Raw genomic sequence first — 13887 nt, forward strand, 5'->3', positions numbered from 1 at the left:
CTATATTTTAATGGCACTAAGGCACCCTGGGGCAGGGAGGCAACTGCCTCCCTGAAGTATCAGGCCCCCTAAGACACTTTTTTCTTATCTTCATTTTTTATCCCTTAAGGTTGGCTGATACCGGTGCCCAGAATGACAGTCAAGTAAACTGGGAGGAGCTTGCTAAGAACTGGAGCAGCGTGCGCTCACCGCAATGGCTGAGATCCAAGTGGTGGATGTTGAAGAGACACATCCCAGGCCATGATGTAATGAGCCTCAACAGTGAGTACACTACATTCTTTACTCAGTTAGGCCATGAAAAGACATGGTTAAGTTCCCCTGTCCCCGCCCCCCGGCCCCAACCTGCCCCAACCTGCCCCTAAAACTCGCCCATGTGTTGGATTACTTACAATAATGTTGCTGATATTCCCAGGCCTTAAAATTAACCAATGGCACCCACAGCAATTGCGTTGGTGCCCTGAGCTTTTTTTGTGGTGGTGCCCTTCGCAAGGTTTCAAAACAAATTTACATTTTCCTTAAACAGAAGCTCCATCCTTACCTGAGGAAAATTGCTGTGCCCTTCAAGAGTAAAGTTAAAGGCCTGTATTCCTATTGTAGCATTGGTAAAGTACTATATTCAGGCAGAGCCATGTGATACATTTATCCCACAAACCACTTTCTTGGGTAACCCGTTTCATTCATCCAAGAAAACTCTTCAAGTCTTAACCTCTTAACATTCCCAGAAAGTACGATCATCTTCCCCTTTTGACTTCGCGAACCGGCAAAGTAAAAAAGGTACCTGTGAGGGCAGAGATGGAACTTGCGATTGATTTAGCTGAGTAGCGCATTATTTGTTGCACAGGCTGTAAACTCCCCAGCATGCCCAGGGAGCTGAGATGGTTTAAGGAATGAATTAAGGTCCAGTGACCAGGGGAAATAATGTTGGAAGCGCTTTGAGACGCCCTATAGGTGTGTAAAGCGCTATATAAAAAACGATTATTGATATTATCATTATTATTCGCTTTTGTACGGCTGTGTCGAGGACCCCAATATCACTCGTGCTGGGATCCACTTAAAGAAAGGTCAGCTTGAAATGGTGTCACTGCAGATCCACTAAACTTGTGACCTTGCACTGCACTATATATGTAGTCTAACCAAGTTAAGAGGAGGTTTGTGTCTTTTCCGGAGTTGTCTGTTGAAAGAGACACATAGTAGAATGTCTCAGTCTGTGTATCTATTTCTGAGAAGTACATTAATCTGAATAACAGTCATCGGTGCCAATGATTCTGGGGGACGCACTATCCGAACATTTCCTCAACGGTTCACTTTCTTTACCCATCATACCTACTTTGACCTATAAATGTTGACACATCTATACGGAACACCAGCGAGTTAGAACCTTTACCCTACACCTATAGGTGAGCCTAAATGGCAATTATTATTGTCAGAAAAAAAAGTTACAGGACATTGTGCAAATGATGATATATTCTTTACAACAGATGTTGCAATACAGTCAAATTGCACATTTTTGAACATAGTTTCTTTTTCACACTTGTAACGAGGTGTTAGATTGCACATTTGGGCATTTCAATTCAATTCAATTCAGTTTATTGGTCCAACCATGGAGGAATATTTGTTCAATTTCAAATCCTAAAAGAAAAATTTACTCACTGCATTTCCAATGGACTTCTCGTAATCGTTGGACTCTGGAGTCAAACTGTCTGAGTTAGGTGTGGCCTATGGTGGAAATCATCACACTTTACCAACAGGATAATCTTGCAATGCACAGGTGAAACCATTTTGAGTATGTAATGCCTTATGCACACAAAACTGGTATCACATCAAATTGGTATAACACAAAACTACTGAGGCGGGTGTTTTGAGGAGGTTTGAGCTTTTGTTGTAGCGGGCTTTATCGTGGCACATTCTTGCATTTACGAGTCTTGCTTGCTAAGGCAAGGTCAAGGGAAATATTGATCAACTATCAATACACCTTGCAAGTCTCGCATATTTCAAACATTTTTGGAGTTCCTCTGTGGTCTTATCTTCATTACTTTTTAAAATGCGTTATGTCATCATTATCATCGGTCATGTATACTCCTGTTTTGCTTGTATCGAGCTTACTGAATTTTGTTGTCTAATGGGTCTGTCATTTGTTATTGTGAGTACAGAAATAAATGTCACATTTAATTGAATTGAATTGAATTTAATGGAAAACAAATTCATGAACTTTAATTGGAATCAATAAAAAATAGATGCCTCCCGATTCGTTGTCAAATGTACCCACATGCATCCAATATTTGTGTTACATCAATTAAACTGTTTTTAGAATTTGGGAGACTACTTAGTTCTGAAAAGAACCATCCTGTTTGTTTCTTTTTTCTCGGAACTAAGTTGTCTCCCGAATTCTGAAATCTATTCTACTGTAGTAGAATAGAAAGCAAGACAAGTGTCAGAGAAAAATCTACCCAGCAAAGTTTATACATATTATGTTGCCACAAACCAATACACTGATAACCTCACCATGCAATTCCTCAAAACCCATACAGTTAAAAACTAGTGACATTTGTGAAAGTACATTTCAAATTTACATCTCGCAGTCCTGCTTTAGAATTTCTTTGATCTAGGCTTTAGATGCTTGTACCAGGTGTTTTTTGCAAGATAATATTAATACTGAATATTTATATCTTTTTAAGTGTCTTAAAATGCCAGACATCTGCTCTGTATAAAAAGCTCTGTTGCACAAGTGGTCAGTTGGGGATGCTTGTTTCAGTTTTGTTCGGTCAAAGTCTTGTACCATTGATAAATGTTCCTGCTGTATGGTTTGTTTTCCCTAACTTCCCCTGGCTATGTTTACAAATTGGGTCAGGTTAGATTAGCGAACCAGGATAGAGTTGATTTTAAATTGTCAAGGTTGTCATTTGTGCCAATTCATCCAAAAACAATTTTGTCCCAACTGTTTGTCCTGCCTTCATGGTACAAATCTAATAAGTGTTTTTTTTGTTTTTGTATTTCGGGAGTTACTTGATGGGAATTTTCCTTTTTGATAAACTGATGACATTCTACAATTTGTAGTTGACTTGATTGATTGATTAGCCTTTGATCTGCTCAGCTGGTGTCAAACAGTAGTGTGTTAAGAACCCCCCCCCCCCCCAGAGAATCGAGTGTAGCAAAATATAACCCAATTTGTGCCTACATAATGACACTGTATGCACACAGAAGTTACTTGCGAACTTTCCTTTATAGTAAACATTTGTCTATTTGCTTTTCATGAAATTGGTCATTGATTGTGTTATTTTACAATCAATTGAATAGAATCATATTCAGTTACATATGGTAAATTTTTAATGAACTACAAAAACTCTATTTTTGCTGTATGAATTAATCCCTCTGATTTATATAAAGAATGTTTTGGATCATTATTTTTAGAATTGCCTAAATATGAGAGAAATAGTAACTCACGAATTTGTTTGGAGGACTACACTGTTCCTCATCCTGTAGTTTTTAATCAAATAAACCATTCTAGCAATATGTTAAGTTTCATCCAATGTGGTGGTAATGTGGTAAGCAAAATATTGTTAGTGCCAGGGATAATGAGGTAATTTGTAGGGACAACTTTCTTGACTTGACAGTGTTTCAGGTGGATATATTTATCTTTAGAGGATTTGTACTGATATGTAGTTGATCAATAACTTCTCAGACTTAAAACAAATTCGATTTTAGTTTTTTTTTTACAATTACCAATCATGTACTTTGTCATCGAGTTAAGCCCGATTCATACTTACTGCGAATGCAAATGCGATGCAAATTTTGACGTCACGAATTTGCAACAAACAATTTCTTAAGTCTTTCCAGACATTCACAGCAAAACAGAGATGTGATGTTTACATCAGCCACATGAGTTGACTGAAAGTGACTGACAAGTTAATTGAACTTTGGTGGTTAGACTTGTTTGGTTTTTGAATTTTTTCCCCATCTTTTCCGACTTTTCTTTCTTGATGGTTCAAACTATTTCAGAAGTAAATTTGTTCATTCGCTCATTTTTGTTGATGTTATTGTCTTTAGTTATGCATTTGTTTTATTTAGTTGTTTTTTTTGTGTGATAAAATATGATAGTGAAAGAAGTAGATTGGCTACTTTACATATAAACCATTCTTTGTATGTGGTTGACATGAGTAGATGACTTTGACTAGAGCAGATTTCAAATCACAGTAGTGTTTCTTGATTTTGGCATGTACAACGTGACTTGCGCCAAGACTACTTGAGACTTGCACAAAATAACTTGAATAGACTTGTTGGAAAAATGACTTGTGACTTGATTTGGCTAGGGGTAGTGAGGATGAGAAACTTCAAACTTTTTACCTGAATTCAGACATTAGTCTGCTTGGTAAACAAAAAGTGCTGTACTTGTCTCCAAATAAAACAAGCCAAGATCTTTGATCTATGTCTAGCACTGAAGACACTGTTCCCAAAAGCTCCTTGGGGTCTATAACTCCAGAAACGTGGATTCACCATCATTTAAATGACCCTCTTGAGATCTAGATCCCAGTTTCAGACTTTCTTATCTGCAGTGACTCTTATTCCTGGGGTACAATGACTTGTGGCTTTACTTGATTGGTCTGCAAAAGGCTGTTGACAAGAGATAGTGATGAGTTTATATACTGTAGTTTTTCCGTCATTTTTTATTTAATTTTGTACACTCCGTTACAAATTGTACTTCATATGCCATTTTGTGCCGTGATATTTGAACACTGGCATGAAAACATGATAAGGGTTTGTTATGCATTTTAGTTTGACCTTATACAAAAACGGGGTTCTGTCCCAGTTACTTCAATGCAGCAATGCCTAAGGCTGATGAACACCCATAATTGCTCGAAGACCTTGTTCTTAATGTAGATCATTCCCTCCCAAGATGTGCTTGTTGATCCATTTTACATTTAACTCTCATGGCTCTGTTTTGTTCATACATAAGTTGATGTGTTTCCGTAGTGAGCGCCATCATGGGACAAGAAGTATTATGCATACCACATGGTGCAGAGGAAAGTGGGTATAATGCAGCTGTCCTGCCTACTGCACTTAAATATAGAGTGCAGTCTTGTGAATATTTGTTGAAACATTTTAGCCTACTTTAACTGTATACCTGAGTAGGGTATTTATCTCTCCGGATACTATTGTCTTCTGAAATTAAAGGGAAGGTGCCTGTTTGGTAATGACTAAAAACAAATATTAACTTAAAAACTGACTTAGTAACGAGCATTGGGGAGCTTTTGATAGTATAAAACATTGTGGGCAACGACTCCCTCTGGTTAGTAATGTAGTTTTTGAGAAAGAGGTAGTTTCTCACTAAAATATTGAAAGACTTCTAGCTAGAAGTCTTTTATCCCTATCTGGCACACAAACTCGTCCAACAAGGTTGTTTTTTCTTAAATCATTTTCTCGCAACTTCGATGACCAATTAAGCCCAAATTTGTACAGGCTTGTTGATTTATGGTTATGATGGGACACACAAAGTGAGAACACTGGTCTTTGACAATTACCAAACGTGAACAGTGCCTTTGAGTGAAAATATGAAGTGATAACCAAAAATTTGTTGCTGATCTGAAACATTGAAGAATAATTTATTGTTGGTTGGGTGGCTAGTGCGTAAAGCGCCTTCCTCTCATCAACACTGGTTCAATTCCCAGCTACATTTGTAGGGCCGTGAGATAGCATTAGTTTCCTCCTATGCCACAGCCGATTTCATGAAACGCTAGGATTAATCCTAACTCGAGTTAGGATAAGTAACCCGTCCTAACTTAGAACGGGTTCAATGCGTCCTACGTATTTTGATGCAGAACTGACCCCGTCCTAAGTCCTAAGTCCCCGTCCTGATTAGTCCTAAGTTTATAGGAAGAGTTTGGTGAAATCGACGGCTGGTTTTTCTCCCTCAGGAAAAATCAAACACTTTCAATCTCTGGCTGTGCTCTAGGCTCATATAGTGGGTCAATGGCAATGTGGCTGGCTGCCAAATATGCCCTTGAATCCTGCTGCTTGAGCATGCTGTAGCCAAGCCCATCACAATTCATTTTCTCACCTATAAGGATAATTATATGCCCTAATCCAAAATTATTAGTATTATTAATAAGCTACACTCAACGGTTTTTCTATTTTACAATGATTTATGTATTACCCTTATTGTGCAAGGCATTTTTTTTATTTAATCAATGTATGTACTAAATATAAAAAGTTATATATGATTAAGTAGAAATATATATTTTGAAGTGCTGAATAAGTGCCAGGGGTTCGAGTAGAAAGGTTTTTTTTAAATATAACCGAAACACAGTGACTATTTTCTTGGGAAGGAAATCATGTAAAGTGGGTCAGGTCTCGAAGGGGGCTGGTTTTTTAGTACTTATCTTGATTCAATTTTCAAGGGAAGGAATGAAATTCGATCTAGCCAATTTTTATAGGTCACTGATTTATATCTAGAGGAAGGCCAGCACACCTGTGCCCAATTTTATAGCGCTGCTAAGCACAAACTTTTGCTTAGCATGTAATTTCTTCCTTGATAAAAACAAGGTTACCAACCAAATTTTCATTTGTTGCATATTGCTTGTTGCTGGTACTCAGCTGTTGTTTGCTTATCCTAAAAATCATGTGAAAATTTGTTTGGTAATCCTGTTTTTATCAAGGAAGATATTTACATGCTAAGCAAATTTGTGTGCTTAGCAGCTCTATGAAATTGGGCCCTGGTGAAGGGATAGACTCTTCATCATGCTGCCATTTTAATTTTATTTTCTGTGATCTTGTTCTTGTCTTCAACTTAATGTTGACTATCAATAAAGGCCAAACCTGGACCAGACTACATGTATATCAAAGGACGAGTTAATTGATTTTCAATGTTTAAATTTAGCTGTTGTTCCAAAAAACAACCTTTCCAAACAAGCTTTTGTCATGATAGACCAGGTTGGCATCTACATGAAATGTTTGTGGTAAGAGTAAATTACCAACAATTTGAATCCTAGATTGGCCTGCAACTGCCGAGGCCTATAATTATGAAAAAAGGACTGCAACTGCCTAGGCGAATAAATCAATATAAATTACATACAAGTTTAGAGATAGAGCAGGTTCTTCCCTGTAAGGGGCAAACACCATCAAGCCGAGTCCAAACCTGCTACATCGACCAAAGAAAATAGCAGTGAAGAAAACTGTCTTCGTTAAAGATAAGAGATCCTTTTCTTTGCGTCCCTCGTTGTGCTTCGCCTCAATGGTTTTCAAAACACAGGAAACAAAAACGTGCCTCTTCTGCCCACCAAGAAAGCTTTATTTATTCTTAAAAGGAATTCACTACAGAGTCAACCATGTTTAGAAGGGATGTTTATTATTTTCAAAGTGTGGGGTGGACAAGTTGTTGTGTCTAATTTGGGTTTGTTAAAACAAAATTAACAGACAGTAATCTAAGTGTGAGTTATTTAAAACAAATAATAAATACATTTTGCATTTTCTCAGAATATACTATCTTGATGAAATCTGGCTTCTCCATTTCACTTGGCTTCTTCTTGTGAATAGTATAGATGCCACCTCGGGATTATATTCTGCAACAACACTCTCACAGCATTCCTTATACTCCAAGTTTTGTTTACTTAATGTTTTTCATGTTGCTGTTAAAGACACTGGACACTATTGATAATTGTCAAAGACCAGTCTTCTCACTTGTTATATCTCATCATATGCATAAAATAACAAACCTGTGGAAATTTGAGCTTGATTGGTCGTCGGAGTTGCGAGATAACTACATTGTATGAAGAAAAAAAAACACCCTTGTCACATGGAGTTGTGTGCTTTCAGATTAGTTCTTTCTCGAAGACTTTGTCACTTCAGAGGGAGCCGTTTCTCACAATGTTTTATACTATCAACCTCTCCCCATTACTTTTTACCAAGTAACGATTTATGCTAATAATTATTTTGAGTAAATACCAATAGTGTCCACTGCCTTTAAGTGCTTTGAGGAATGTTTTATTCATATTGCGCTATATAGTAATATTATTGTTTTTATTAAATATTTGTGTAATACCTTACCTTTCAAAATACCATCCTTGCCTTTTTTGGTTTTAGGTTTGCATTATTACCATGTGTTGTCTATTGTTCTCCAGGTAGAATTTCAGTTCTGATAAGAACTATACTTCAGGCTTGGCTGGAATGACCTTATCTTGCCAAGTTTATATACTGCCGGAAAGTCAGATTTGCTGATCGAAAACCATATAATTATCCATTATGCAGTGCCTCTAAACTGATTTAGGTTTTTGTTTTTTGTCGTTGTGCTGTTGAAAAGTATAATTTTGTGGGAAATAGTCTATTAGTTTTCTTTATAAGGTCACAATTTTCTACATTAATTATAACCAAAGATTTTTCTCAAAACTCTACCCCCCCCCCCCAACCCCCCTAGACTTGTGGACAAGTCGTTAAATGTCTGTCGCGGTGATAGCGTTCCCTGGAATTCCCGTGGTATTCTACTACTGCAGTCACGACTACGGTCCCATTTGTACAAGTCGTTAATGGGGAGTAGAAGTTGGAAACCAGCAATTCGTGCGAGAGCAGTGATCTCGCCATAGCACCGCGACAACTCTACTATCTCACCGCGTGGGACCATTGTCCACATTCTTACCCTCACCCCCCCCTGCATCTGAGCCAAATGGCCTCTCTAAGCCCTCATGACCTACATGTTAAAGAAGAGGTTCAAAATGCAGTTGAGCATTCTACAATGACACCACTTATTTAATCACTTAAATCAATGCTTTGCTAATTTAAATTAATATCCTTTGTCTTACTTTCAATGAATGCTTGTGTAGAAAGTCTCAAACTACAAATTCTAGTCCTTGCAGACTCAGTACTGTGCCTTATTTAATCAATCTTTTTAATTCTCAGTACTTGTCACACTATAAATAATTATTGATTTTTTAATTTGACATCAAGTAATATTTTTTTTTTCTTCCTTTTTTTTCATCAGATTTTAATGTAAAATTTTAATGCAATTTTTAAAACTAAATTCAAAAGTTTCCCCTTGTTATTGTAAATTGTTGCAATTCAGCTTGTCACTGCTTATGACATTATTGTAAGAAACTATTCTAAATATTTGCCAAGATGTAACCAGCAGTGTTCTCGAATGGTAACAATAGATTTTCATTTTTGTTTGTTTCCTAAATACAGCATTAATTGAGCATTTAAATACCCAACCAGTCGGCACAAAACTTCTCAAGTCACCACGAGGACCTAAACGAATGTCAAGTGAGGTCAATATGCCTGTCACCACTCTGACCGTACCATTAGGAAGTAAGTACTCACCACAAAACTTTCTTTATTTTTACAGATTTTAATTCAGTTAATTTTGTACATAAGGACTTTCTAATCAAAACACAATGTTGTAAAATAATAAACCACAATGGAAACTAACTGGGTCAATTTTTAACTTATTGAAAGAAACGTTTACTAGAGCGGGAATTGAACCAACGACCTCCGGATTAGCATATTGGCACTCCACCAGCTGAGCTATCTAGCCCTATGTATGTTGGCGGTCTCCCTATAAGTAGTCACATTCCCTAAAGATGAACCCCTGCCTGTGATCTTTAAAAACACGGCAGTTAAATTGTTTTATGGTTCCTGACTGGTACCGCCTGAACAAAGATATTGATAACTTAATAGGGAGACGGCTAACATATGGCTTAATAGCTCAGTTGGTAGAGTGCCCACATGTTCAAATCCCGCTCTTGTAAGTTTTTCTTTGTTCAACCGCAAATCATAAAACAATGATCTAATACGATACAGCGATCTAATGTTTGAGTGCCTTGATGCTAATGTTGTTTTGAATTTGGGTAGAATTTTTGCAGTGTTGTTGTTATGACTGTGGGTAGAATTTTTGCAGTAATGTTGTTCTGAGTTTAGGTGGAACGTTGCAGTAATGTTGTTTTGAATGTTAGGTAGAATGTTGCAGCAATGTTGTTTTGAATTTGGGTAGAGTGTTGCAACAAATACAAATATTGGTTTACACTTTGTTTTGGTGGAGGGGTCTATTTCCATATTCATCATATCATGATGTGATTACATTTCCATTTATGTTTTTCACAATTCTAATCTCAGGCATGCAACTTTTCCTCGGATCAGCTGATTTCATCTTTTTTTTAGTCTCAGTTTTACCATTCAAAATTGAAAAATACAATACAAAACCATTGAAAGTTTGGAATTGTCTTGATCAGTAGCATTAGTAGTCCAGGTTGGAGTGCAAAAAACTTCATTGCAAAATAATTTCATATTTAAACATTTTAACAGTCTCGCCGAGAAGCTTTTATACCCAGCGTGTCAGTGCAGTGCAGAGAAGACTTATTATTAGAAGTTAAACTTACATTCAGACTATAATATTTCACTGAATGCTTTTGTTAAAGGCACTGGACACTTTTGGCAATTACTTAAAATAATTGTAAGCATAAAAACTTACTTGGTAACGAGCAATGGAAAGCTGTTGATAGTGCAAAACATTGTGAGAAAGTTTTTGAGAAAGAAGTAATTTCTCACTAAAATATTTGAATGAGTTCAAATGTTCACAGGTTTGTTATTTTATGCGTATGTTGAGATACACCTTAAAATAATTGTAAGCATAAAAACTTACTTGGTAACGAGCAATGGATAGCTGTTGATAGTACAAAACATTGTTGAGACATCTACATGTACCTCTGAAGTTACAAAGTTTTTGAGAATGAAGTAATTTCTCACTAAAATATTTGAATGAGTTCAAATGTTCACAGATTTGTTATTTTATGTGTATGTTGAGATACACCAAGTGAGATCACTGTTCTTTGATAATTACCAAAGGTATCCAGTGCCTTTAATGGGAAGTGGTAGTGTTACAATTTGGGCTAAATTTTTAAGAGCTGCTGTATATCTTTTGTGATGGATACCAGCGCATTTTAAATATTCATTATATTATTCTTATATATTTTATGTCTTCTTCTTTTTGTTGCTTATCAGCTACAGCTGAGCAAATGGGAGTGTACCAGTATGAGGTTCTAGACACACCAATGGGTCTGGCACCAGCTAATACATACCTCATACACAGTGCAGCTAACCAGGGAGACCCAGGTACCAGCGCAGATAGCTACATTGTGACTACCATGCAGGTAGGACTGTGTGTAACTAGGGCTTCAATTATGTTCTGGATCACTGGCTGGTGTCCAGTACTTTTAGAACTGGACCAGTAACTTCAAAACCAATCAGGCTCAAATGTCCGAGTCTGGTAATTTTTGAACTGGACTAGAAACTTCAGAACCAATTAAGCCCACAGTGCGTGGTTCACAGCTACTTTTACTCTGGTGGCATGGCGTGTCATGGCCAAGCGGTCTAATTCACTGGACCCATTCAAGCTCTGTCATTGTCAGCAGCAGACGATACTAAAATCTGTCTAGAATAGAATACTTTTAGGGCCTACAAACAAATTAATGAAGCCGACTATCTGCTTACTCTATTTACCAGGTGCACCCCTGATGGCGGTTGATTTTGGTTGATGGGTTAAATGTAGCCCTCGCCATGTTGAATCCCTCGCCTTGTTATGTTAGGCACACCAAATCAAAAAGAACATGAGCATCCTTAAGTTCACTCATTTTGCCAAACAAAAAACTTTATTTAGGTTGTGATTTAGATTGTGAAAACAGGTTTGGTGCAAATACTGGGCTGGGCGTGCTTAGTCTTGTGTAAAGTGGTGCCCCACGGCATAATGGCAACCCTATGAAAGTGGGCTCTGACAGTCCTAATGGATTATGAAACCTTGTAGAGGGGGCTCTGGGCCCATTTTCATAGAGCTGCTTCACCAGGAATTATTACCAGGATAGCAGTTACATATTGTACATAATAAATGTCATTTTGGCTTGTAACCATAGTTTGGTAACCATGATGTTATTTTGCTTAGCTACTTATACTACTTGTGTGCTTATAAAAGCAGCTGTGTGAAATTGGGCCCTGGTCTTGACCGATCAATGATTTATTTATATTTGTTCCTACAGGGTGAGCACCTACAGAGTAACGAGAATGTTACTGTTCATTTGAACCGCTCCCTCCTTCCCTCAACGGGTCAGATCATCATCTCTGCAATCTCTAAGAACCCCATCATATCCGCCCAGGCCTTTGCAAGCAGAGAGTATGGAGCAATGCCCGCAGTTAAGAGGAGACAGTTGACAGCATTGACCAGCGATGCAGGAGAAGGTAAAGATTTCTACATCATATCATAAATGGTTGGCCATAAAATTGGCTTGAACGTGGAAGATTTTAGGGGATGATGTTGGCTCATTGATTTCTTTCCCTGCCTTTCACCTATGTGGACCCTCGCTCAATTCCAACCACAGACCAGACCCTTTCATGTGGGTTTTATTGAAGGGACACACCGGCCGAATTGGGCTATTTGGGCTACAAAATAGACTAAGATATGACTTCAACGGTCTTTTAGGAATGAAGAAGAACAGTCCTTAAAAAAAATCATCAAATTTAGCCGTTTTTGAGCATTTTAAGACAAAAACGCAGGTTGCGTGATTGTTCTAACCAAAAAGTGGTACAAACAATCACAAGACCTTCCGGGCTAGTTTTACTTTCAGCCGTCTAAAAGTAACTTACTTAACCAAATTTAAATCTTTTTTTTACAAAATTATTTACGAATAATTGACGAAAAAGATCATGTATTCAAATTATCGCTACAAAATGTAAATAATGGTGAAAAATCTAACGTAAAATTCACATTCAAAGAGTCCGTGTAACGGAAGCTTGTTATATGGCCGCTTTGGTTTTTTTAAATCATTTTTCGCTAAATACGTGACATTTTGATGATTTTTTTTACAGCAACCATCTATAAAAACATTATTTATGATTCTACACCCCTAAATTGCGTAAACGGTGAGCCGGTGTGTCCCTCTAACTACCAGATTCCATTGGGGTTTTCCTCCCACGTCTAAAACTGGATATTGATTCATATTCATCCCGTATTGGTGCTAATTGTGCTGTTGGATGTGTAATACAATTAAAATCTACACACCATGCAAATTAATTCAAACATTTTTGGAAACCTGTTTACAACCCCTCAATAACTTAAAAGCATGAAGGAAACAAAATTACACACCCAACAGGACCCAAAGTTTGCTGGACTTGCAAGGGAGCAAGGAACATGAACTTGAAGCTTGACATTTCAATTACCTGTTTTGTTTAGCCAAAGAGGTCATAGTACAATGGCCATGCACCAAACTTTTGGTAAATGGAAATGGTCAGGGTGAGAATGCTTGTGAAGTTAAAAAACAATTGTTTTTGTAGTTACTGGAATATATCCATTTTTTTAAAGATCAAGCACCCCCATCCCTTAGATTCACAAACATTGTAAATGTATTTTATTCATGATCATTGTTATTTTATTAATAAGTGTTGTAAATTAAATTGTTTTTTTTTTGTCAAAATAAGGTTTTGTTCCGGTCGGCATACCTCAAGCAGATGACCTCGATGACCAATCTGTACCCTCAGAGGAGAACACCCTCAACCAATCACAGCTCATCAATACGCATGATGATCAGCTGACAAGTGATATGGACCAATCAGAGCAATCTGAGGACAATCCTCTCGTCCAATCAGAGATGATGAACAGTCATGACGTTCAGCTGACGGGAGATATTAGCCAATCGGATCAGTCGGAAGAGGGAACCCTCGGTAGCCAATCCCAGTTGATCGGAACGGATGCAGTACTCACTCAGCAGGTAAGAATTTGTTCAGTTTTTTTTTTTCTTTTTCTTGGAGGGTTTTTGGGAGGAATTTAAAAAAAATTCTTAAGAATTATAGCAGAAGGAAATGGACACAGTAAGGGTAGAAAAACAGTTAAAAAGTCTTTGGACAACATTGACACACTTCTATTCC

The 13887-nt window shown here is 37.4% G+C and overlaps 1 protein-coding gene across 2 annotated transcripts in view; it reads left to right on the forward strand.

Moving 5' to 3' along the window:
- The window catches only part of LOC139951126 (cyclin-D-binding Myb-like transcription factor 1), a 99887-nt gene that overhangs the window by 13075 nt on the left and 72925 nt on the right, over nt 1–13887 (forward strand). For both annotated transcript variants that reach the window (XM_071949972.1, XM_071949982.1), the window contains exons 11-15: nt 110–261; nt 9166–9288; nt 10978–11126; nt 12006–12204; nt 13441–13730. In XM_071949972.1, coding sequence (XP_071806073.1) covers nt 110–261; nt 9166–9288; nt 10978–11126; nt 12006–12204; nt 13441–13730 — 913 coding nt within the window. The remainder of the gene's footprint in view (nt 1–109; nt 262–9165; nt 9289–10977; nt 11127–12005; nt 12205–13440; nt 13731–13887) is intronic.

The sequence above is a fragment of the Asterias amurensis genome, chromosome 2 (genome assembly GCF_032118995.1).
Source record: "Asterias amurensis chromosome 2, ASM3211899v1".
Lineage (NCBI taxonomy): Eukaryota > Metazoa > Echinodermata > Asteroidea > Forcipulatida > Asteriidae > Asterias > Asterias amurensis.